The sequence below is a fragment of the Brassica napus genome, chromosome C5 (genome assembly GCF_020379485.1).
Source record: "Brassica napus cultivar Da-Ae chromosome C5, Da-Ae, whole genome shotgun sequence".
NCBI classification, from domain to species: Eukaryota; Viridiplantae; Streptophyta; class Magnoliopsida; order Brassicales; family Brassicaceae; genus Brassica; species Brassica napus.
The window spans coordinates 33,297,000-33,320,117 of NC_063448.1; the positions used below are offsets into that span (position 1 = coordinate 33,297,000).

Consider the following 23,118-nt stretch of genomic DNA (forward strand, 5'->3'; position numbering starts at 1 on the left):
AATATCCTCTTTACTAGGCAATTCGCTACTGTGAGCGATATGACTAGGGCGTCATGATGTGGGGCTAGGACCTTCTCTTGCTCCTTGGCTGTGAAGCTTATTTCGACCGTACGCAGGAACAGGCATTTTGGCTTGGCTGCCTCTAGGCCTTGCTTGGCGTTCCATGTGATTTTCTTCGCGGCCGTGTGGCTTATGCCGCTGATTTCCAAGCCTCTTGATATGACGTGGATTACTCGGTCCTGTCAAGGCGTCGAGGCGGGAACAGCTTCAGTGGGCTTTCCGGATGTCTCTTTGCTTAGATGGCTCTTGGCCTTCTCAGAAAGGAACTGCCGGAGGTGTCCTTTCTTGAGTAGCTCATTGACCTCGATCCTTAGTGCAACGCAGTCTTCCGATTTATGACTATGGTCGCGGTGGAAGTCGCACCAAAGACCAGGGTTCCAGAAAGAGTCGGGTGCTTTCATCTTCTAAGGCCACTTGACCTGTTGGCCCATCTGCCTCATAAAATTGACCTGTTCCGGCCTTGATATAGAGATGTTAGAAATGTCCGGCCACGTGGACACTGCCATCCCTTCTGCCTTCTCGATCCGTCGGTTCTGGTACCTGCCCCGGTCTTAATCGATCTCATCATCCTTCGAGTCTGGACATGCTTTTTGAGTAACAATCGTCCTTCGAGTAGTTACGACCAAGATCTTCATTCCTCCAAGGTCTTGCTACAGGTCTAAGGACACTACATCTGGCAGACGAATGTCAACGCTCACTGAAGCGTCAAAAAGTCCATTTTCGTCAAACCCCACATCACTAGGAAAGATCTACATAGGTTATGAGCCTTGAAAGCAAATCTTGTCATCCACTGAAACACAAGATCAAGGTCCCAAATCCTGCAAGATCACCTTCGAACAGGTCCAGAACCTGGGAATATTTGTCAAGACCCCGGTCTATCGTCTGGAAAAACGACTCTCCTCCAGGTTCAAACACGGCCCAAGCCAAAAAAGAACTCGAAAAAGGGGCATTACAGAAGCAACATCATATCCACGATAAGCATGCTGAGATGGAGCGACTCTGGTTGACCAAAGTGCACAGGTTATCTCCCGACCTCACCCATGAAATCGAAAGATAAGGGGCAAACTATTGGGAGTAAAATTTTTTGGAAGATATTACTCATACTTCCGGGCAGGACCCCGATCTCCAGATACCCGCAAGTAGAAGCTCCGGTTAGGACCCCTGCTTCCATCAGTGCCTCCGGGTAAACTGGAAAAGATCGTACAGAAGAGAAATTTTGTCACGCGAAAGGATCAAGCTCCGAGCCTACATCCAGGCTCATCCAATCGTGGGTGTTATGACCCAAGTGCCAGGCTTACGCTGCTTTCCACGTCTGGAGAAGCAGGATTTAGATTGCTCCCTGTATTTCACAGTACTTTTGCAATGAATATATACCATGTGTTCCCTGTATTGTGTAGCTCGTAGCGTTTTAATATAGGTACTTTTCACATTGGTACTCTAGGGACCCCGATGCGCCTTAGGCTGGACAGGGGTTTTTAGGTAGTATTGACAACATACTCAGGCTTGCACATACCCATTCCTGCTTTATGTCTCATACCCGTTTTGATTATTTGTGACCGTGCCCGGAGGTCGTGCCACTTTTGCAAGGGTTGGCCCGGATCGGAGGTCTCTGGAGACCTGATCCAGCTCGTATGCCCCTTTAAGTATAATGATTTCCCTTCTGCCTCTATAGTCGGAACTATTTTATTATAAGCTTTTTCCGGAGACGTTTAGCATACATAGGAGTAGGAAATCGTAATGCATAAATAGTATATAGTAGTATAGAAATCATGGTCTGGGGACCGTATTAGAAATGATAGGCTTTGAGGTGCATGGCGTTCCAGAAGTTGGGTTTTATTTTACCCTTGCTATCTTGCAGCCTGTGGGCGCCTGCTCTCCGCACCTCGATGACCTTATTGGGTCCTTCCCACCCCGGGGTGAATTTCCCCGTTGTTTTTCCTGCTCGTCGTAGAACCCAATCCCCTTGCTGGAAGGTTATGGTTCTGACTTTCTTGTTGTACGTCCTGGCGACGTCTTGCTGGTAGGACCAGTTTCTCAGCTGAGCGGCCTCTCTCTTTTCGTCGAGTAGGTCGAGGCTTAGTGATACCACTCAAATTACCCTAAGGAGTGAATTACTCTCTCAAATAAGAGGTTCAGTTGCAGTACTTAGGGATCGAATCCACAAGGAGCTAGGGAACCTATTAAATCTAGCCAGGTTATTAATTCTAGGTGTTTGTTGTTTTATGGGTTTAAAAGTAAATAGCAATCATAATTGAGCAAGGCTATTGCTCGACTAACAAGATGATTGGGGGTGTAACTTTATTCGAAGATATTAGATGCAGGGTTTCTATTCAGGTGTTGGAGATTATAATCCTATAGATGCCTAACAGTTGCATGCATGATATATTAGAGCTCAACTCCTTAATCACAGTGATCAGCGATGGCAATGTTTCATTGGTTAACTAACTAGATCTTGGATCTCAACTGTCGTCTTTTGATCACAAGAAAGTGTCGATCGATGATCCTATAGGTATAGCGATCGATACACCTTTCGCAATATCGATCGATTGTCAGATGACAATATCGATCGATAGCTTCTAGTTAAGCCCTAGGCGCAGGTTGATAATGCTCACTAGTCTCCTACATCAGCGGTTAGCTCTCTCTAGTAGTCTTAGCATGACAGATTAGATTCAGGACAGGATGATCAAGGATGCTTGACACATGCAAATTCCTAGGTTCAATATTCTAGTTAGCAAGGCTAGAACAAGCATTAAGAACAATCAATCAATGAATATCACAACTAAGCAATTCTATAGTTGGGGCTAATCCCTCTAACCTATTTGAACCCTGAATCTAACAAGTAAACTACTCAGACATAGCTAAGCAATTCATGACACAAAATATAGATAAAAACTGGATAGAATAGAACAGATGAATCAATGGAGTTCCAATCACAAATCTCTCTATGATCTTCTCTCCTAAAACTCTCTCTCTCTCTCTCTCTCTTGATGAAAGTAAGAATACAATGATGGTAAAAGCTCTTCTTGCCTCCTCACACTTAGGCAAGTATATAACTATTAGGTTAAAAACTCGTCAGGGGTAATCTTGTAATTTGATGTAGCCTTGGGTTTAAAGTCGGCTGGAAGCAAGTCGCGCGTTCCGCGTCACGACATCGATCGATGGTACAGGATGTACATCGATCGATCATAATCTTCAATCGTCGAGGCTTCTCTTCTGTATCGATCGACGGCACTGGGTGTGCATCGATCGATTGCTTCTTCTGCATATCGACCTCTAATGGTCAGCTCAGATGAAATCTATTTTAAGCTCCTAAATGCTCTGTAATCATCACTTTACTCCAAGATACTCCTGAACCTGAAAACATACCTAATAGGATAGAATATATAATATATAGATAGTAAAACACTTATATACCATGGAAGAAAATGGGTCAAATCCATGGTATATCAACTCCCTCAGATTTACCCTTTTGCTTGTCCTCAAGCAAAACAAACATGCAGTCTCTCTGAAAGAGGTTTGAAAATAGCAGGGACTCACAAATTTAAAACATAGAAATCATCACCTCTACAATATTGCAATCCACATCTTAAAAGCCCTAATCTCAAAAGCACATTATGCAATATCCTAGCTTAGCAACCAAATTCAACTAGTCAACAACTCAGCAAATCCTGGCTGACATTTCCCTCTACTAACCTCATTTCTTAGCATAAGTATAAAAGTGAAGGCTTTACCTTGGGAGTATCGATCACAGGTTGCAAGGATTTTCAGACAAGTATCTGGAACTGCAGGGAACTGCAGGTAAAAGTTAGTTCCTAATTTCTCTCTCTCGAATTTGTCTCTCGAGTTAAAGTCTGCTTTTATGGCAAGATTAGTGACCAAGATTGGACAGGCTTCCATGAATCAAGACTTAATGGTGGTTGCCACCAAGCCATGTTCACTTCTTTTTGACCTATATCCAAGAATTCTTTGTGAAGCGAGCCTTGAAGATTGCCGCCTCCAAGTCCCGTTCGAATTCTTTTTATTGGAATCTTTATGAATCAAGCCTTAATGGTTTTAGCCGCCAAGTCCTGTTCAGATTCTTCCTAACTAAATCCTAAGTCCTATTTAAATAATAAATTTCGGATTTTTTATTTATTCATTTATTTTTTATTTTTTATTTTTTTTAAGAATCCGATCCCGTGTATACCAAGCCCCAAGGCAAGCAATTATGTTAGGTTTAGTGTTGGAGGTCAGTCTTGGTTCCTTCAAACAATCAAGGCAAGTGTGTATAGTTGACAGGTTGATCCACTTTTGCATCTTTAGTACTATCTGTAATCAGTAAATCTAAAATGGTGCTAAGGAGTGGTTAGACATTCAAGTATAATTCAATAATATGATCATAGTCCCTTTCTCATAGCTAAGTATAACTTTATTAAAATCCTTTTAATAAGAATCAGAATAAATAATGTCAGTAAACCTCCCCCCAGACTTAAATTACACTGTCCCAGTGTAACACAGTCGGAGTTATGGTGGAAATAAATCATAAGTACTCAATATAACAAGTTAGGAAGATAAACCAGACCGGAGTGGGAATCGATCGATGTGCATCGGTATGCATCGATCGTCGCAGATGTCAGCATGTCGATCGATGTCGACGTCTCGTCCAAAGTCGATATGGTGATCATCATCCTACTTGGGTCTTGCAATAAATCTGAAAGAATAAAAACGAAAGTAAATACTAGTAACTAAGAAAACCAATTAAAATTACCTAATAGTGGGTTGTCTCCCACTCAGCGCTTTGTTATAGTCATTTAGCTTGACTGTGGAGGTGTTTGGCTAGTTGGTGGAAAGACAACTACTTGTTGGGAAACAAGCATCCACCTCATCTCTGCACATTCTGGACCAAGCTGCAATGAAACTTCTTGTGGCCTCATCGTTTCTGGTCCATCTCTCATCCATCTTCTGTATTGCATTTGAGATGTTCTATAGCTTCTCCTTAAGAGTTTCAATGCTGAACTGATGCCATCCGATCTTGTCGTAGGCGTATGCTGATAGCTCGTTCAGTTCCTCGTGCATTGACTCCATCTTGTTGTGTATCAGCTGCTCGTCGTCTGATGTAGACTTGGTATCGATCGATGCGATCATATGTCTGCCGATCGTTGCTGGTGCAGTACTGTCGATCGATTTGGAGCGTGCTCCATCGATCGATACTGATATCTGGTGTTGAGATGCGAGGTTCCTTTGAATGGCTTTGACTTCCTTTTGTAGCCACTCTGCTTGGCTATCTAGTCCACCGAGTCGAACGTCGAATGGAAAGTTGATGTCATCACACCGCTTCTCAAGTCGTTCCTCCATGGTGTCTATAGCAGTGTAAAGCTTTTATGTGATCTGATCAACTTCTGCTGCTGTGTAGGGAAGGTGTTCTGAAGGTTTCCTGCCGTCGAGCGATGCCCTGCGGAACCTAACGATCGATGTCGATCCTTCATCCTGAAAATCATGTTGATCATGAAGCTTGCCAATATCCTTCTGGACTTTCATCATCTGTGTAGACATGGTGTCCAAGTATCGCGTGATAGGTGAGGTGAAACGGTCGTGCATATCCTCATAATATTGTAACCTATCTTCCATGGCTGCGAACTTTCTGTCGATCGATGTGATGGTGCAGATATCGATCGATGTGGCTGGTTGTGGATCCTTCTTGCGAATGGTGTCCAAATCTTGCTGTCGCAGATCAATTCTCGTGCTTAACCAGTCCACGTTGTTGTTGAGAGGGTTGTATACGTCGTGAATCTTCGTGTTGATGTATGCGATCTCCCATTCATCCTTCTTCTCTGCCAAAATTTCTGGTTCTGCAGGGATTTGGGATGTCTGTGGCCTGACATCGATCGATGTTGCTTTGTCGGCGTCGATCGATGGCGATGTCGTAGCTTCCTTCTCAAGGCTGTGCTGCATACTCTCAATCGCTGTCCTCATCTCTGCCATACTTCTGAAAAGCTCATTGTAACCTCTGTCCAAAGGCTGATAGGTGTCATCTACCAATGTCTTGAGTTCATCTCCTAGCCTTTCTTGAGCTCCACAAATACCAGTCACCATCTCATTAATCTCATCCTTGGTGTAGATCTCTGGTGCCAATCTTGTAGGTGCTAAAGAAGTGGCATGTTCTGGAAGACATATGTGACTCTCTTCATATTGTGATACTCTCTCCAGAATTTTTCTGATGTTGTCCTTGGTAACAGGGATCATCTCACCAGCTACGCTTCTCGCATATCCAAACTCGTCTCTGTAGACTCCATATTCGTCCTTCTGTTCCCATATGAACTTTCTGGCTCCATAGATGTCATAAGCGCGATGTCCAAACTCGTAACGTCTGTCGATCGATGGTGAGGGTGTCTTGTCGAGCGACATTGGTGTTACCTTGTCGAACGATGTTGGAGCAACCTTGTCGATCGATGCGTGGCCAACTGGTCGGTATGATTGGTGTGAACCAATTGCTGTTGTGTTAGCCCCTGGATGTTCGTCTGGAACTGTGGGAATGTTGTCTACAATGCTGCGTTGCTGCATAAACAAGTTGTCTGGTCCATTGGCCACTTGAAGAATGTCGGCTATGTCCTCTCTGGATACTTGTAGAATTCTTCCATCCATAGCTCGTGCATAGCCATCTGGGTCCCTGAAAATACCAAATTCATCAGGAGTTAGAAAACCGTAATCCATACTCATATTCTTCTTAGTAAATAAAGAAAGTTGAGGTTTAGAATGAGTATCAATCGATGTTGATACTCGAGTATCGATCGATTGTAGACGTGTGTCTGCGGAATTAGGGTTTTTCGATTGAATGCTCCTCCTAGATGTTCATTCTGATTGGTTTGTGAGAGCATTCATTTTTTCCGCTTCAGTGTCGTGAGAACTAATCTGGGGTGCAAAAGTTCTTATATAGGTATTGGTAAACCTACTTGGAATTGGAATATTCCCTTTTTTCTTTTCAAACGCGGCAGCTTTAATATCGATCGATGTACCTATGGTATCGATCGGTGCATAAGAACGTTTTGCTGGATGAGGGTGGGTATCAACCGATGCTGATTGAACTCTGTCGATCGATGGTGGAGACGTGTTGTTGAAGGAATGGCCCGAATATCTGTCATCCTGCATAGCAATCTCTATAGCTCTTTCCTTCCAGTAATCCTCATAATACTCCTCTGTAGGATCCTCATTGGATGAAGGAATTACAGTATCCACCACAAAACTTTCATGGAATCCACTTTCTACTCAACTGCCTATTGAATAGTCATCTCGTCCTCTCTTGTTTGGTTGTTGAAAGGCAAAGTCTGGATAACACTGATCTGGTAATGTGAAGTGGTCTACCGGTTGCTTCCCATCGAGCGACGTGGGATAGCATTCATCGGTCGTCGGTGACTCATTTGAATCGATCGATGAAACAGTGATGGTTTCGATCGATTCCGAGTACTCTGTTTCGTACTCTGCTCCACAATGGCATGCTGCAATGTAGCCAAGATCATTTCCAAGCTCCACGAGGTTGACCTGTTGTCTCACAACTCGAACTGAGTCATAGTGGATGTCTGGATCTAATAGTGTCAGACACAATTTGTTGGTGTTCATGTCACATATAGCTCTTACTGTAGCCAGGAAAGCTCTTCCAAGCAGAAGTGAAGAGTTCCAGTTTACCTTTATGTCCAGGACATGAAAATCTACTGGGACAAGGGCATTACCAATCTGTACTTCAAGGTCTCTTATGATGCCTCCTGAGCTTCTTTCTGAAAGGTCCACGAAGGTGAAAGATTCTGATGAAGGCTCTATTTTCAGACCCAGCTAGTCTGCCATAACCTTAGGTAGTATGCTAACTGATGCTCCTGTGTCACAAAGTGTATGGGGAAATTCAATACCCTTCACAACACATGGTATTGCGAACTTCCTAGGATCACTCTTCTTCAATGTGATCCTTAGTTTCATCATTTCCCTGACATGATGAAACATTCTCCTAATGTCTTCCTCAGTTTCCTTAGTCTCTCTGAAGAACATTCACAACCTGTGTGTGAAATAAACTTCATCAAAAGGTTTCTCCACTGGGATTCTGAGGACTCTCTTAGTGAAACCATCCATCTCCTTCTCATTAGCTTCCCTCTTAAGGTTCTTAGGAATCTTCTCCTTCCTCTTCCTTAACCTTCTTCCTTCAGTTGCCTCATCAACTTGTATAGGCTCTGGTGTAGTGTCTGAAGGGTTGGTTGTAGGTTCTGATGGGTTGGCTGATGCTTTAGGTGGTGGTCTGAGTGCGTTGATTCAGTCATTATCAATAGATGGTTACCACACTCGATAGGTGAGAGGTGTCCGTCGATCGATGGGAGGTGAGGGGGGTCGATCGATGTCGGTCTCTCTCTGTCGGTCGACTGCTGGCTCAAGCGGTCGATCGATTTTGACGTAGAAAGGGGAGGGTGGGTAAGGATGTTTCTCCGCGAATTCCTCATGAGTCATGATTCGAACTGCACTACACTCCGCAGTCGATTCAGCAGATGACGTCGATCGATGTCTAGTGTAATCTGTCGATCGATCTTCGTCATGGTCTGTCGATCGATGTGTATCCATTGACATCGGTCGACACCATTGTGATCCGCCGAAACTCATGGAGCTTTCAACTTCGAAGTCTCCTTCTCCAAGCTTCTCATGCCTCACCACTTGCCAAAAATCATCATCTATGATGGCATTAACGTGGTGTTTTGCTTTCTCAACTCTTGCCTCTCTAGCCAAGGCTTCTTGCCTCTTTACAGTGTCTCCAGTCTGAACTACTTGCATTTCAAGCTTCCTAACCTGAGTCCCTAAGGTCTCAATTCTTGTGTTCAGACTGTTGTAGACGGAATCTATCTTCCCATTGAAATCCACAGTCAGTTGTTGCTGTCCTTCCAGAACTCTGTCAAGCATTGCTTCAATCTTGCTCTCCTGAGTATGTGGTGGTGGATTCTGGTAGAATGAGTTTCCATAGCCTCTGCTGTTGTTGCTGAAAGGTTTCTGAACCTGTGAACTCTGGTTACTCCTCTGACCATTGCCATAGAAGTTTCTGTTTCCACCCTGGTTTCCAGATCTCTGAAATCCAGTACCTCCAACGTAGTTCACATCTTCTTCTCCTTCCATGTCTACAGCCTCTTCTCCTTCAGCTGAGCAGACTTGCTTCCTGAGAAGCTCATGAACCACATCTAACTTTGCTCTAACTTCGTCCATCTGCTCCTTCCCTAGGGATGCAACAGACTTCTTTCTTTCAAAGTCAGTGTTCTTGGTGCTGCTGCTGTTTGCTAGATTTTCTATAAGTCTCACAGCTTCCACCGGATTCCTGGTGTTGAAGTTTTCCTCGCTAGCTGTATCAAGAGCCATCTGATACCTCAAGGCGATACCTCTGAAAAAAGTGCTCAGCAGTTGCACTTCGTTGAATCCGTGGTGTGGATAGTCTCGCTAGAAGAACTTGAATCTCATCCACGCGTCTTTGAAATACTCTCCTGTTTCTTGCGCGAATGTAGCGATTTTGCTTCTCAAGTCTTTAGCGCATGCCTCATCGAAGAAGTTACGCAAGAAAGCATTCTTGATGCCGGCCCAGGATGTTAGTGATCTTGTGGGTACCTGCGTAAGCCAGTGCATCGCTTCTCCAGTCTGAGAATACTTGAAGAGCTTGCACAATAGGTAGTCCTCAGGGACTCCATCCATACGAATAGCAGCGATAAGATCCTCGAACCTTTCAAGGTGGTCCATAGGATGCTCGTGCGGTAACCCAGAGTAGGGTATCTGCGACACAAGTGTGTAGTACTGAGGCTTCAGCTCGAAATTCTGCTTCTGAATCTCTTGAAGTCGAATAGCTGATCTGTTGGCGTAGTACTCATCTGGACGGTTGTAGTCGGCCAGTCCCCTTGGTCGAGCAGCCTCTTCTACATGTTGAGCAGCTCCTGTAGCATCAGTATCAGGGATTACATTCCCCTGAGCGTCTAGTTTCTGACCTGTTGCATTACGAAGATGACCATCCTGGTCATACAGGTTTCCATTCTCGTCTTGTCTGAGAATAACAAACGCAACCATGCTTCGCGATTGAGGATCGATCGATGTATGTGGTGTAGTGTCAATCGATGGCGAACGAAGTAGATCGGTCGACGATGAAGGTCGGGTGTCGGTCGGCGGTTGGGTGCGAGAATCGGTCGATGTGAAAGCTGCTGCGTCGGTCGATGTGGAACGTTGGTCTTTGCGGATCGAGCGTTCCAAGTGAGCAGGATCTTTTGAGAATAGCAGGTGTTTGTCCTTGTTGCTTCTGGTACTGCCGGGCATGCACCAGAAAAGACAAAAAATAAATTGTGTCAGAATGGGGGTAGAGAAAAGAATAAGAATCAATAACACTAAATCTAATGGCAATCAAAGCTCCCCGGCATCGGCGCCAAATTTGATACCACTCAAATTACCCTAAGGAGTGAATTACTCTCTCAAATAAGAGGTTCAGTTGCGGTACTTAGGGATCGAATCCACGAGGAGCTAGTGAACCTATTAAATCTAGTCAGGTTATTAATTCTAGGTGTTTGATGTTTTATGGGTTTAAAAGTAAATAGCAATCCTAATTGAGCAAGGCTATTGCTCGACTAACAAGATGATTGGGGGTGTAACTTTATTGGAAGATATTAGATGCAGGGTTTCTATTCAGGTGTTGGAGATTATAATCCTATAGATGCCTAACAGTTGCATGCATGATATATTAGAGCTCAACTCCTTAATCACAGTGATCAGCGATGGCAATTTTTCACTGGTTAACTAACTAGATCTTGGATCTCAACTGTCGTCTTCTGATCACAAGAAAGTGTCGATCGATGATCCTATAGGTATAGCGATCGATACACCTTTCGCAATATCGATCGATTGTCAGATGACTATATCGATCGATAGCTTCTAGTTAAGCCCTAGGCGCAGGTTGATAATGCTCACTAGTCTCCTACATCAGCGGTTAGCTCTCTCTAGTAGTCTTAGGATGACAGATTAGATTCAGGACAGGATGATCAAGGATGCTTGACACATGCAAATTCCTAGGTTCAATATTCTAGTTAGCAAGGCTAGAACAAGCATTAAGAACAATCAATCAATGAATATCACAACTAAGCAATTCTATAGTTGGGGCTAATCCCTCTAACCTATTTCAACCCTGAATCTAACAAGTAAACTACTCAGACATAGCTAAGCAATTCATGACACAAAATATAGATAAAAAATGCATAGAATAGAACAGATGAATCAATGGAGTTCCAATCACAAATCTCTCTATGATCTTCTCTCCTAAAACTCTCTCTTTCTCTCTCTTGATGAAAGTAAGAATACAATGATGGTAAAAGCTCTTCTTGCCTCCTCACACTTAGGCAAGTATATAACTATTAGGTTAAAAACTCGTCAGGGGTAATCTTGTAATTTGATGTAGCCTTGGGTTTAAAGTCGGCTGGAAGCAAGTCGCGCGTTCCGCGTCTCGACATCGATCGATGGTACAGGATGTACATCGATCGATCATAGTCTTCAATCGTCGAGGCTTCTCTTCTGTATCGATCGACGGCACTGGGTGTGCATCGATCGATTGCTTCTTCTGCATATCGACCTCTAATGGTCAGCTCGGATGAAATCTTTTAAGCTCCTAAATGCTCCATAATCATCACTTTACTCCAAGATACTCCTGAACCTGAAAACATACCTAATATGATAGAATATATAATATATAGATAGTAAAACACTTATATACCATGGATGAAAATGGGTTAAATCCATGGTATATCACTTAGCGCCATCAGCTCATTGTTCTCCTCCTGAGAGGTGGATCCGGAGACCGTTGGTCTTACGTGCATCTCTGTAGGTACAATGGCCTCAGAGCCGTAGACCAGCGAGTAGGGAGTTTCCCCTGTTGCTGTTTTGGCAGTGGTCCGGTAGGCCCAGAGAACTCCGTGTAGTTCTTCCGCCCATTTCCCGTGAGAGCCCTCCAGTCGCTTTTTAAGCATGTTGACCACGGTTTTGTTTGTGGAATCGGCTTGTCTGTTAGACTGGGGGTGTCCGGGTGTGGCGAAAGTTAGTTTTATGCCCCAGTCCTTGCAGAACTCCTTGAAGTTGTGGCTCGTGAACTGGGGTCCATTATATGTGACAATCTCGTGGGGGACCCTGAAGCGAGTGATTGCGTAGGTCCACGGGAATTTGCAGATCTGGAGATCTATTATGCGGCTGAGCGCTTCTGCTTCGACCCACTTGGAGAAGTAGTCAGTGACTATCAAAAGGAAGACCTTCTGCCCCGGCGCCATAAGGAATTTTCCTACTGTGTCCATGCCCCACTTTCTGAAGGGCCATGGTGAGCTTATGGACTTTAGATTCTCCGGGGGAAGCTTGGAGACTGGAGCGTGCCTCTGGCACTGGTCGCAGTGCTTTGCTTGTCTGTCGGCGTCGGCGGCCATCATGGGCCAGTAGTAACCCGCCCTTCTGGCTCTAAGCACCAGGTTTCTACCGCTAGAGTGGGATCCACAATCTCCTTCATGTAGTTCTACAAGGATTCTAGCGGCTTCTCGGGGTGTGACACACCTCAGATACGGGCCATGCGGCTCGCTTCTTGATCTTCCTGGCTTCATTGCGGTCTTCCGGGAGGATGTCGGCCTCCAGATACCGGACTAAGGGAGTCATCCAGGTTTCGCTTTTCTTCGACGGCAGAGACCTCGTCTGATGGGGGTTCCTCCAGGGTAACTGGCCATTGAAGCACGAGCAAGAGGATACTCATCTGGCTATTCGTTTCGAGGGCGGATCCTAGATTAGCCAGGGCATCGGCTTGCAAGTTTTGTTCCTGGGGGATTTGAGTCAGCTTGCAGCTCTTGAACTTCTTGATTAGTTGCTGAGCGACCGCCAGATATTGGATCATGATGTCGTCTTTTGCTTGGTACTCTCCCTGTACCTGGTTAATTATCAACTAGGAATCGGCGAAGACCTGGATGTTCTCTACCCCCATTTGGTGGGCGAGGGTTAGACCTGCAATTAGGGCCTCATACTCGCTTTCGCTGTTGGTTGCTTTGAAGTTGCATCTCACGGCCCTAGAGGCTGTATTCCCTGTTGGCAAGGTAAGAACTATCCCTACTCCAGCCCCTCTGACGTTGCTGGATCCATCAACGTGTAGGATCCATTCTCCTTCTTCCTTAATTTCGCCTTGGAGGCGTATCTCCTGCTCAAGAGCTGGGAGCAAGGCAGAGGAGAATTCAGCCACGAAGTCTGCTAGGACGTGAGACTTTATAGCGGTGGCGGGTCAAAATACTACGTCGTACTCCCCTAGTTATATGGCCCATTTGGCTTGGCGTCCGGAGATTTCTGGTTTGTGGAGGACCAACTTTACAGGAAAGGAGGTAACAACCACGATTGGATGAGCCTGGAAGTAGGGTTGGAGCTTGCGAGCGGCGACTATCAGGGCTAAGGCTAGCTTTTCAAGGTGGCTGTAGCGGGTCTCCGCGTCCAGGAGGGCCTTGCTTACATAGTAGATTCGTAACTGCTTTCTCCCTTCCTCGCAAACTAAGACGGCGCTCACGGCGTGTTCGGAGACTGCTAGATATAGCAGCAGGACTTCACCGAGTAGTGGCTTGGACAGGAGAGGAGGAGTTGTAAGATACGATTAGCTCCTGGAGAGCGGATTCGCATTCTCCCGTCCACTGGAACTCCTTCGGATTCTTGAGAGTTCCGAAAAAGGCGTGAGATTTGTCGGAGAGTTTGGAGATGAATCTGCTCAAGGCTGCCATCCTTCCCGTTAGCTTTTGAACCTCCTTGACGTTCTTCGGGGAAGGGATTGAATGAATGGCCCTGATTTGCTCCGGGTTGGCTTTGATGCCCAGTTGATTACGATGTACCCAAGGAACTTACCAAAACTGACCCGAAATGAGCATTTAGTCGGGTTGAGCTTCATGTTATATTTCCTGAGGGTGGAGAAGGCTTGCTGCAGGTGAGATATGTGGTCTTCCGCTTCCAGGGATTTGACCAGCATGTCGTCGATGTAGACCTCCATGGTTCTCCCGATTTGGTCCGCGAACATCATGTTCACTCGCCGTTGATAGGTTGATCCCTCGTTCTTTAGGCCGAAGGGCATAACCTTATAGCAGTAGATCCCTCTGGACGTCATGAAGGATGTTTTCTACTCGTCCATGAAGCTCATCAGCTGGTGCCCCGCGGTGGCGTCCACCTGCTTGTCGATATGAGGTAGCGGCAAGGGGTCCTTTAGACAGGACTTGTTGAGGTCCGTGAAGTCAATGCAGACCCTCCACTTCCCGTTCTTTTTCTTGACTACGACAACGTTGGCTAGCCACTCTAGGTACTGCACCTCACGAATGAACCCCGCGCTGAGCAGGCTCTTGACTTCATCGTAGATGATCGCATCTCTCTCAGGGGCAAACTTCCGTCTCTTTTGTCTGACGGGTTGATGTAGGGGGTCCACCTGCAGCTTATACATGACGATCTCTGGATAGATCCCAGGCATATCTTCGTGGGACCAAGCGAAGCAGTCGGAGTTAGACCTGAGGAAGTCTATCAGCCATCTTCTCAATCCTTCGCTTAGCTTGGAACCGACCTTGAGATGCCGGGTCTGATCTCCTTCGGTTAATGGCACCTCATCCATTTTTTCTACCTCCGGTTCCTTGGTGTGATGAGCCGGAGGTTTGCTCTGTAATTGCTATAAGACCTTGGTCTTCCTCTTCAGAGTGGTCTGATAGCAGGAGCGGGAATATTCTTGATCCCCTCTGATCGCCTTTATGCCCCAGAGCGTAGGGAACTTCATCATTTGGTGAAAAGTCGAGGGGACAGCCCCCATTCCGTGGATCCAGGGCCGTCCTAAGATTATGTTGTAGGACGAATCGCAATCTACCACGAGGAACTTGGTTGACATGTTGACTCCTTCGGCGTATACGGGGAGGGTTACCTCCCCAGTGGTTTGTTTGACGTCCCTGCTGAACCCTATAAGGGGGGTTATCCTCTGAGTTAGAGGGCCTTCCTCCAGCCCCAAGTCCTTATATGCGGCCTGGAAGATGACGTTGCCTGAGCTTCCATTATCTACCAGTATACTTTTTAGGGCGTCGTGGTGAGGAGTGAGGACTTTCTCCTGCTCCTTGGCCGTGAAACTTATCTCGTCCGATCCTAGGAGCCGGCGTTTTGGCTTAGCTGCCTCTAGGAAGTGCTTGGCATTCCAGGTGCTTTTCTTCGCGGCTGCATAGCTTATGCCGCTGAATTCCGAACCGCACGAAATGACATGGATCACTCGGTCCTGTCGCGGTGGCGAGACGGGAGCAGCTTCAGTGGGCTTACCCGTTGTCTCCTTGCTTAGATGGCTCTTGGCCTTCTCGGTAAGGAATTCCCTGAGGTGCCCTTTCCTAAGCAGCTCGTTGACCTCGATCTTTAGGTGCGCGACACAGTCCTCCGTTTTGTGACCGTGGTCTCCGTGGAAGTCGCACCAGAAGCCAGGGTTCCGGATAGAGTCGGGGGCATTCATCTTCTGAGGCCACTTGACCTGCTGGCCTATCTGCCTAAGACCATTTATAAGCTTCGGCCTTGAGACGGAGAGGTGAGAGATGTCTAGCCACGTGGACACTTCCATCCCTTCTGCCTTCTCGATTGGCCAGTTCTGGTACCTGCCCTGGTTTCGATTCCCAGAGTCCCCAGCTGGTCTTTGAGAGGGTTTCTCGTCTCGCTTGGTTTGGTCTGGTCTGGTCGTGTTGGGATCTTGCTTTTGTTGCGCCTTGGCACGGCTGGCAACGTCTTCCTCCCATTCGACCTGCGCCCAGGCTCGAGATAGGACGTCTTCCATGGTTTTGCATTGGTATTTGGTTAGCTCCTTCTAGAGGTCACCGTCAGGGAGCAGACCCCTCTTGAAAGCAAAGATAACACTGGGGATACTGAATTCGGGGATAGCCACCTTTTCTTGATTGAAGCGGGCTATGTAGCCTCTCAGGGGTTCCGCTCGGTGCTGGAGGATTTCGTAGAGACTGTCGGAGGATTTCTCCAGGTCCCTGCTGCTGGCGAATTGCTCCACGAACTTGTCGCTGAGAACCGCGAAGGAGGCTATGGACCTGGAGGGTAAGTTGATATACCATTGCAGAGAAGATCTGGTCAGAGTGGATCCGGAACCTTTGCACATGGTAGCTGAGCGTGACCCTTTCGGGAGTGCTACGGCGAGCATCCTATGTCTGTATTGGGCGACGTGGTCGTCCGGATCAGTGGTTCCGTTATACTCCTTTATGCTTGGGAAAGAGAACTTCCTGGGCATCTTGATCAAGGTGATCTCGTCCGTGAAGGGAGTATCGGCGTAGGAATCGAGGTTGCTCTTCCGTATGGGGGGAGCTACCCCTGGGAGTCTCTCCACCATGGATTGCATGGCGTCGAGCCTATCGGAGAACATCTGGTGAAGGTGAGCGATCATAGGAGACTCCGCTCTGGCTGCTCCATCTGATGCTTCTTTATCAGGCTCAGGCTCCGAGTCGCTGTCCTCCTGGTCATAGGTCTGAGGGTCGTTGGCCTTTTCTCGCATAGAAGCTTCTCCTCCTGGTGCCGCAGTCGGGAGACTCGCGCCTGTCCCGGAGTTAGGTGTTTCCAGAGGCGGCATAGGGCGAATCGATGCTTCTTGTTGCTCGCTGTGTTAAGAGCTTGGTTCTCGTCTCGGAGGGTAAGATTCTCCGATTCAAGCTGGCTGAGCTTCTTGGAGCTCTGGTCCAGTTGCTTGGAGTGTTTGTTGAGTTTTTCCTTTAGGATCTGATACTCCGAGGACAACTCGGGATTGGTCTCTTCCCGAGCTCTATGTAACCCGGTTACTTGACCTTGCAGGTCATCGATTTATCTTTGGAGTTCAGCCTCTCTCTGGGTAGCTTCAGGTAGCTCGTCGTGCTCGTCCACCGGCATTATCACGTAGTTTAGATTACTCCCCTCCTTCTAGCACCAAACTGTTAGGGGATTTTTGTGTAGGATCTTTGTGAGTACCACGGAACGATGGACAAGACTGGTGTTTGTATTGATTTTGAGAGATGTAGTAGAAATAAAGACTTGAAGAGACGTTTTATTGAGTAGACTAACTAGGATTACAATGATTTGAGTAAGAACCATAATTGTAGCCGTCTAGCCCTAGTCTCCAAGTCTTGAAGTGTCGATCCCTTGCTTTTGGGTTTGGGTTCCCCTTATATAGTCTTCCTAAGGCGGGCCTTAGTCGGTTAGGGTAGGTTAAACTCTTCCATATTTGAAAATATGGAAGGTTCTCCTTATCGGAAGTTTTCCATTTCCATTTCCCGGAGGAAGGGGGGCGATCCTGCGACCGGACCCGGAAATCTCCACAGCGGGGAACCGGGGTTCCTTCTAGCGGGGATCCTGGAAACCGGGGTTCCTTCCAGCAGGGATCCAGAGGCCAGTGTCCTGCATGTGGTCTGGAGGAATTCAATACCTGAGAATTTTTCCCCAACATCGTCGATGTAGACCTCCATGGTTCGCCCGATCTGGTCCGTGAACATCATGTTTACCAGCCGTTGATAGGTTGATCATGCGTTCTTTAGGCCGAAGGGCATAACCTTGTAGCAGTAGATCCCTCTGGGCGTCATGAAGTATGTTTTCTCCTGGTCTTCAGGATGTATAAGTATTTGATTATAGCCTGAGAACGCGTCCATGAAGCTCATCAACTGATGCCCCGCGGTGGCGTCCACCAGCTTGTCGATATGAGGCAACTGGAAGGGGTCCTTTGGACAGGACTTGTTGAGGTCCGTGAAGTCGATACAGACTCTCCACTTCCCGTTCTATTTCTTGACCACGACGACATTGGCTAGCCATTCCGGATATTGCACCTCACGAATGAACCCTGCGCCGAGCAGGCTCTGGACTTCATCGTTGATGATTGCGTCTCTTTTGGGAGCGAACTTCCTTCTCTTTTGTCTGATGGGTTGATGTAGGGGATCCACCTTCAGCTTGTGCATGATGATCTCCGGGTCGATCCCAGGCATATCTGCGTGGGACCAAGCGAAGCAATCGGAGTTAGACCAGAGGAAGTCTACTAGTCTTCTCCTCAATCCTTCGGTCAGCTTGGAGCCGATCTTGAGATGTTGGGTCTGATCTCCTTCGGTTAATGGTTCTTCGGTGTGATGATCCAGAGGCTTACTTTGTAATTGCTATAAGACCTTGGTCTTTCCCTTCAAAGTAGTCTGGTAGCAGGAGTGGGAATACTCCTGATCGCCTTTATGCCCCAGGGTGTACGGAATTGCACCATTTGGTGAAGAGTTGAAGGGACGGCTCCCATGCCGTGAATCCAGGGCCGTCAATCCAGGGCCGTTGGAGGATCATGTTGTAAGACGAGTCACAGTCAACAACGAGGAACTTGGTTGACATGTTGACTCCTTCAGCGTATACGGGGAGGGTTACTTCCCCGGCGGTTTGTTTGACTTCCCCGCTGAACCCTATAAGGGGGGTTATCCTCCGAGTTAGAGCGCTTTCCTCCAGCCCCAGGTCCTTGTATGCGGCCTGGAAGATGATGTTGTCGGAGCTTCCATTATCTAACAGTATCCTTTTTACCAGGCAGTTCGCTACAGTGAGCGATATGACTAGAGAGTCGTGATGCGGGGTGAGAACTTTCTCCTGCTCCTTGGCCGTGAACCTTATTTCGTCCGTTCCTAGGAGCAGGCGTTTTGGCTTGGCTTCTTCTAGGTCGTGCTTGGCATTCCAGGTGCTTTTCTTTGCGGCTGCATGGCTTTTGATTTCCGAACCGCCCGATATGACATGGATCACTTGGTCCTGTTGCGGTGGCGAGACGGGAGCAGCTTCAGTGGGCTTACCCGCTGTCTCCTTGCTTAGATGGCTCTTGGCCTTCTCGGAAAGGAACTCCCTGAGGTGTTCTTTCTTAAGCAGCTCGTTGACCTCGATCTTTTGTGCGATGCAGTCCTCCGTTTTGTGACCGTGGTCTCAGTGGAAGTCCCACCAGAAACCAGGGTTCCGGAAAGAATCGGATGCTTTCATCTTCTGAGGCCACTTGACCTGTTGGCCCATCTGCCTCAGAACATTGATCAGCTCCGGCGTTGAGACCAAGAGGTGAGAGATGTCTGGCCACGTGGACACTGCCATCCCTTCTACCTTCTCGATCGGCCGATTCTGGTATCTGCCCCGGTTTCGATTTCCGGAGTCCCTAGTTGGTCTTTGAGAGGGTTTCTCGTCTTGCTCGGTTTGGTCTGGTCTGATCGTCTTGGGATCTTGCTTCTGTTGCACCTTGGCGCGGCTGGCGACATCTTCCTCCCATTTTACCTGCGCCCAGGCTCGAGATAGGACGTCTTCCATGGTTTTGCACTGGTATTTGTTTAGCTCCTTATAGAGGTCCCCGTCGGGGAGCATGCCTCTCTTGAAGGCAGAGATAGCAGTGGGGATACTGCATTCGGAGATAGCCACCTTCTCTTGATTGAAGCGGGCTATGTAGCCTCGCAGGGGTTCTGCTCGGTGCTGGAGGATTTCGTAGAGGCTGTCGGAGGTCTTTTCCAGGTCCCTGCTGCTGGCGAATTGCTCCACGAATTTGTCGCTGAGAACCGCGAAGGAAGCTATGGACCTAGAGGGTAGGTTGATATACCATTGCAGAGCGGGTCCGGTCAGGGTGGAGCCGAACCCTTTGCACATGGTAGCTTCGCGCGACCCCTTTGGGACGTGGTCGTCCGGATCAGTGGTGCCATCATACGCCTTTATGCTGGGGAAGGAGAACTTCCTGGGCATCTCGATCAAGGTAACCTCATCCGTTAAGAGAGTGTCGGCGTAGGAGTCGGGGTTGCTCTTCCAGATGGGGGGAGCTACCCTCGGGAGCCTCTCTACCATGGACTGCATGGTGTCGAGCCTCTCGGAGAATATCTGGTGAAGGTGAGCGATCATAGGAGACTCCGCTCTTGCTGCTCCGTCAGGTGCTTCTTTATCGGGTTTGGGCTCCAATTCGCTGTCCTCCACGTCGTAGTTCTGAGCGTCCTTAGCCTTTTCGCGCGTTGATGCGTCTCCTCCCAGCGCCGCGGTTGGGAGATTCGCGCCGACCCGGAGTTGGGTGTCTCAAGAATCGGCATCGGGCTGAGTCCGGAATCGATGCTTCTTGTTACTCGCCGTGTTGGGGGTTTGATTTTCGTCTCGGAGGGTAAGATTCTCCGATTCGAGCTGGCTGAGTTTCTCGGCTCTCTGCTCCAGTTGCTGGGAGTGTTTGTTGAGTTTGTCCTTCAATCTTTAGAACTCCGAGGAGAGCTCAAGATAGGTCTCCTCCCGAGTTTTTTGTAACTCAGTTACTTGGTTCTAGCGCCAAACTGTTAAGGGGTTTTTGTGTTGGATCTTTGTGAGTACCACAGAATGATGGACAAGGCTAATGTTTGTGTTGATTTACAAGTACGAAAGTAGAAAGAGACGTTTTTATTAGATCAAAGAGCTGGAACTACAATGATTGGTGTATAAACTCTAATTCTAGTCGCATAGCCCTAAACTCTAAGTCTCGAAGTGTCGATCTCCAGCTTTAGGGTTTAGGTTCCCCTTATATAGTCTTCTTAAGGCAGGCCTTAGTCGGTTGGAGTAGGTTAAACTCTTCCATATTCGGAAATATGGAAGGTTCTCCTTATTAGAAGTTTTCATTTTCCTAGGGGAAAGGGGGCGGTCTCGGGGACCGGACCCGGAGAACTCCATAGCGGGGACCCGGGGTTCCTCTTAGTGGGGACCAAGAGGTCGGTGTCCTGCCAGGGGTCCGGCAGAATTCAGTACCTGAGTATTTTTCCCCAACAGCAGGTGTTTGAGAAAAATACTCAGGTATTGAATTCCTCCAGACCCCATGCAGGAGACCGGCCTCTGGGTCCCCGCTAGGAGACGCCCCGGGTCCCCGCTAGGAAGTAATCCGGGTCCGGTCCAAGGGACCCCCCCCCCTCCTCTGGAAAAAAGAAAACTTTCGATAAGGAGAACCTTCCATATTTCTAAATATGGAGGACAGCGAATCTGAGCCGGAACCCGATAAGGAAGCACCTGAGGGAGCAGCAAAAACGGAGTCTCCCCTGATTGCTTACTTGGAGCAGATGTTCTCGAAGAGGCTCGAAGCCATGCAGTCCATGGTAGAGAGGCTCCCAGGAGTAGCTCCCCCCCATCTGAAAGAGCAATCCCAACCCTTACGCCGACACTCCTATCACGGATGAAATCACCTTAATCGAGATGCCCAGGAAGTTCTTCTTCCCCAGCATAAAGGCGTATGACGGCACTAGCGATCCGGACTGTTGGAGAAAAATATTCCATGAAGAGATTACTCCAGCTTTCGGGTTCCTGCCTCCAGGTTCCGGGTTCCTGCCCCCGGGTCTGGGTCCCTTCCCCCCTTATAGGGTTCACCGGGGAAGTCAAATAAACCGCCGGGGAAGTAACCCTCCCTGTATACGCTGAAGGAGTCAACAAGTCAACCAAGTTCCTCGTTGTTGACTGCGACTCGTCTTTCAACATGATCCTTAGACGGCCCTGGATTGACGGCCCAGGATTCACGGCATGGGAGCCGTCCTTCAACTCTTCACCAAATGGTGAAATTCCCTACGCCCTGGGGCATAAGAGCGATCAGGGGTGATCAGGACCCTACGCCCTGGGGCATAAGAGCGATCAGGGGGGATCAGGAGTATTCCCGCTCCTGCGACCAGACTACTCTGAAGGGATAGACCAAAGTCTTATAGCAATTACAGAGCAAACCCCCGGCTCATCACACTGAGGAGCCAGAGGTCGAAGAAATGGACGACGTGCCATTAATCGAAGGGGACCACACCCGAAATCTCATGGTCGGCTCCAAACTGACCGAAGGATTAAGGAGGAGACTAATAGACTTCTTCAGGTCCAACTCCGACTGCGTCGCTTGGTCTCATGCAGACATGCCTGGGATCGACCCGGAGATTATCATGCACAAGCTGCAGGTCGACCCCCTACATCAACCCGTCAGGCAAAAGAGGAGGAAGTTCGCCCTTGAAAGGGACGCAATCATCAACGACGAGGTGAAAAGCCTGCTCGGCTCGGGTTTCATTCGCGAGGTACACTACCCAAAATGTCTTGCCAACGTGGTTGTAGTCAAAAAGAAGAACGGTAAGTGGAGAGACTGCATAGACTTCACAGGCCTCAATAAGTCCTGCCCAAAGGACCCCTTTCCTCTACCTCACATCGACAAACTGGTCGATGCCACAGCGGGGCACCAGCTGATGAATTTCATGGATGCGTTCTCCGGCTACAACCAGATACTCATGCATCCGGAAGCCCAGGAGAAGACGTCCTTCATGACATCCAGAGGGATCTATTGCTACAAAGTCATGCCTTTCGGTTTAAAAAACGCAGGATCAACCTACCAAAGGCTGCTGAATATGATGTTGGCCGATCAGATAGGGCGAACCATGGAGGTCTACATCGATGACATGTTGGTCAAGTCTCTAGAAGCTGAGGACCACATATCTCACCTGCAACAAGCCTTCTCCACTCTCCGGAAGTACAACATGAAGCTTAACCCAGCTAAATGTTCATTCGGGGTCAGTTTCGGTAAGTTCCTCGGGTACATTGTAACCCACCGGGGCATTGAAGCCAACCCGGAGCAAATCAGGGACATCCATTCGATCCCTTCAACGAAGAATGTCAAGGAAGTCCAAAAGCTAGCAGGAAGAATGGCGGCCTTGAGAAGATTCATCTCAAGACTCTCCGACATATCTCATGCCTTCTTTGGAACCCACAAAAACCCAAAGGACTTTCAGTGGACAGAAGAGTGCGAATCCGCTCTCCATGAGCTAAAGGCGTATCTCACCACTCCTCCTCTCCTATCCAAGCCACTACTCGGTGAGTTCCTGCTGCTATATCTAGCAGTCTCGGAGCACACCGTAAGCATCGTCCTAATACCCGAGGAGGGAAGCAAACAGCTACCAATCTACTACGTAAGTAAGGCTTTCCTGGATGCAGAAACCCAGTACAGCAATCTAGAGAATTTGGCCTTAGCCCTGATAGTGGCCGCCCGCAAATTGCGGCCCTACTTTTAGGCTCACCCAATCGTGGTCATCACCTCCTTCCCCATAAAGCTGGTCCTCGACAAGCCTGAAGTCTCCG

The 23,118-nt window shown here is 47.9% G+C and overlaps 2 protein-coding genes and 1 non-coding gene across 3 annotated transcripts; 1 reads left to right on the top strand and 2 right to left on the bottom strand.

Annotated features, from left to right (window-relative positions):
- Positions 1–9,469: 9,469 nt before the first annotated feature.
- On the top strand, positions 9,470–9,577 carry LOC125588172. The gene has a single exon (XR_007324566.1). It is a non-coding gene; the product is annotated as a small nucleolar RNA R71 (small nucleolar RNA).
- Positions 9,578–14,728: 5,151 nt separating this feature from the next.
- LOC106416835 lies at positions 14,729–15,856 on the bottom strand. Its single transcript, XM_048757414.1, has one exon. It carries the CDS (start codon positions 15,854–15,856, stop codon positions 14,729–14,731), a length of 1,128 nt encoding a protein of 375 aa, XP_048613371.1.
- Positions 15,857–18,258: 2,402 nt separating this feature from the next.
- LOC125587210 lies at positions 18,259–19,923 on the bottom strand. Its single transcript, XM_048757415.1, has 2 exons — positions 18,995–19,923; positions 18,259–18,901 (listed from the first exon to the last, which is right to left on the bottom strand). Exons 1-2 carry the CDS (start codon positions 19,921–19,923, stop codon positions 18,259–18,261), a joined length of 1,572 nt encoding a protein of 523 aa, XP_048613372.1.
- Positions 19,924–23,118: the final 3,195 nt, after the last annotated feature.